This window comes from Antrostomus carolinensis, unplaced genomic scaffold, assembly GCF_000700745.2.
Source record: "Antrostomus carolinensis isolate BGI_N321 unplaced genomic scaffold, ASM70074v2 scaffold29385, whole genome shotgun sequence".
In the NCBI taxonomy this organism is placed as follows: Eukaryota; Metazoa; Chordata; class Aves; order Caprimulgiformes; family Caprimulgidae; genus Antrostomus; species Antrostomus carolinensis.
The window spans coordinates 2,522-4,631 of NW_010317546.1; the positions used below are offsets into that span (position 1 = coordinate 2,522).

Here is a 2,110-nt window from a genome sequence, read left to right on the forward strand (position 1 = left end):
AGATACCTCACAGGGCTGGTAGTAGAGGAGTCTGTTCTCACTGTTGCCTGAAAATAAGGAGCTCCTTACAGACTTGGGCTCGTGCTAGGAAATGGAAAGATTGCGTCACGTTAGAGGAGGGTTTGGGCCTGTGTTTCCAACTTCGATTATAATATCTAAAAGCTTTTAGGCAAAATCCTAATTTCTCACTGTTCACTGTAATGGAGTAATGGTGGCTTCTCCCAAAGGCAGTGGTAGAGATAAATGATGCGTTCATTTTTGTGCTATATTTGGACATCAGATTCTATACATAGATTCAATTATCGATATAGTTTGTCAAGTGGCTGGAAAGCAGCTTTTTTAAGTGTCCCTCTGGGCTTCTGTCTGTAACCGACTCTTCAGTGTAGTGTGGACCTATTACTTACAGTGCAGCAGGGATTAACAAGAACTCTCTCTACTGTAGCCTCCAGGAAACATTATAACTAGGAAAAATGGTGCATCTTTGTGCTTCTGAATGTGAAATTGTTTGGGTGACCCCTATAACTTCAGACTCCTGCACTAGTGAAACTGAAAAAAGCAAAACCAGCTGCTCTTAAAGGCTTTCCAGCTTGCTTGAAAGAGCAAAGCATTAAGCTATTTTCTCGAGGTTGTTTTTTGGTTTGGGTTTTGGTTGGTTGGGTTTTTTTTGTTCCCCACCTCCCAGTATCCCTGCTTCTACTGATGCTCTTCCCTTCTCTCCTCAGGTCTGGCACTGAAGAAGGCAGCCGTCACTGAGGTGAGATGTTTAAAGCTGACCTTGAAAATCCTGTGTTGAGAAATGAGAACACAGAGCTCTATAAAACACTTCTGTGTGACTTTTTTGTGCAAAACTGGATTTCAGAATACATTTAAGATTACTTAAAATTTGATATCTGTTATTTGGGAGGGAGAAAATTAGTGGCAGGTCTCTGGAGTCCATCTGGCATCACCACAGTCACAGAGGGAATATGAAGGGATTATGCCCACCACATGGCCAATTTTAGCTGCATGATCCATGATGTCTGTAAGTGGCTGAGGGTACATCTTGACGTCAGAACCTGAAGGTGATAAATGAGAATCCATGTATTGGGCATCTCCAGGGCTCTGTGTTGGGTCTCGCCTGCTTCTGGGAGTGAGTCTAGGAGTCTGTAATTTGTGAAGCCATAAAATAGGAACATCTCGAGGGACTAATCTTCTCTCACACATAATCCAGGTCACAGGTTGCTGAATCACTGTTATCTTCTGGAGCAAAACTCTTCACAGTAGGCAGCAGGGAATCTAGTAGGAGGATCTGTGCCTGAAAGCTGTTCCCTGAAGCCCACACTCTTGGTTTAGGGCACCACGTTCAAATGGTTTTTGTTTGATCTAACTTTCTGACATACTCCTTTACATTACTCACTTGGGACGATGAGCATTTGTGTACGTGAATAGCAAAATCTTCCCTTAAAACTGCCAGGAATGTGTCACTTGATTCTTTTTTGCCTCCCCAAAAATATGCATAGTAGGAAACTCATCTTCTGTGAAAGTTGATTGCTTTGTTCAATGCACAAATAGCCCCACTTTTTCTTGCCCTGGAAGCATGGTCACAAGTAGAGGTAGGGTCTGTGGAAGAGACTTTTGTTACTGCATTTTGTATGATAGCAATCTCTTAACCGATACCTGTGTCTGTTAATCGCTTTGAGAGGATGATGATATGATGAGCCACGTGGTGAGGCAGGGCAATACAGCTCAAGCTTGCATGTAATAGGATTGGGAGGAGTGGCTGACACACCAGGAGGCTGTGCTGCCATTTAGCGAGACCTGGACATGCTGGAGAGTTGGGCGAAGAGGAACCTGATGAGGTTCAACAAAAGCAAGTGTAGAGTCCTGCACCTGGAGAGGAATAACTGCATGGACCAGCACAGGTTAGGGGCTGACCTGCTGGAAGGGAGCTCTGCTGGAAAGGACCTGGGTGTGCTGGTGGGCAGCAGGTTGGCCATGAGCCAGCAGTGTGTCCCTGTGGCCAAGAAGGCCAACAGTGTCCTGGGGTGCATTAAACAGAGCATGGGCAGCAGGTCAAGGGAGGTTCTCCTCCCCCTCTACTCTGCCCTGGGGAGGCCACATCTGGAGTATT

General features: G+C 45.4%; 1 protein-coding gene across 1 annotated transcript in view; it reads left to right on the top strand.

Moving 5' to 3' along the window:
• Positions 1–722: 722 nt before the first annotated feature.
• Positions 723–2,110, top strand: part of PIP5K1C (phosphatidylinositol-4-phosphate 5-kinase type 1 gamma) — a gene marked incomplete at its 5' end in the record, with an annotated part of 24,255 nt that continues 22,867 nt past the window's right edge. Inside the window, one exon of the mRNA XM_010168616.1 lies at positions 723–754. Coding sequence (XP_010166918.1) covers positions 723–754 — 32 coding nt within the window. The remainder of the gene's footprint in view (positions 755–2,110) is intronic.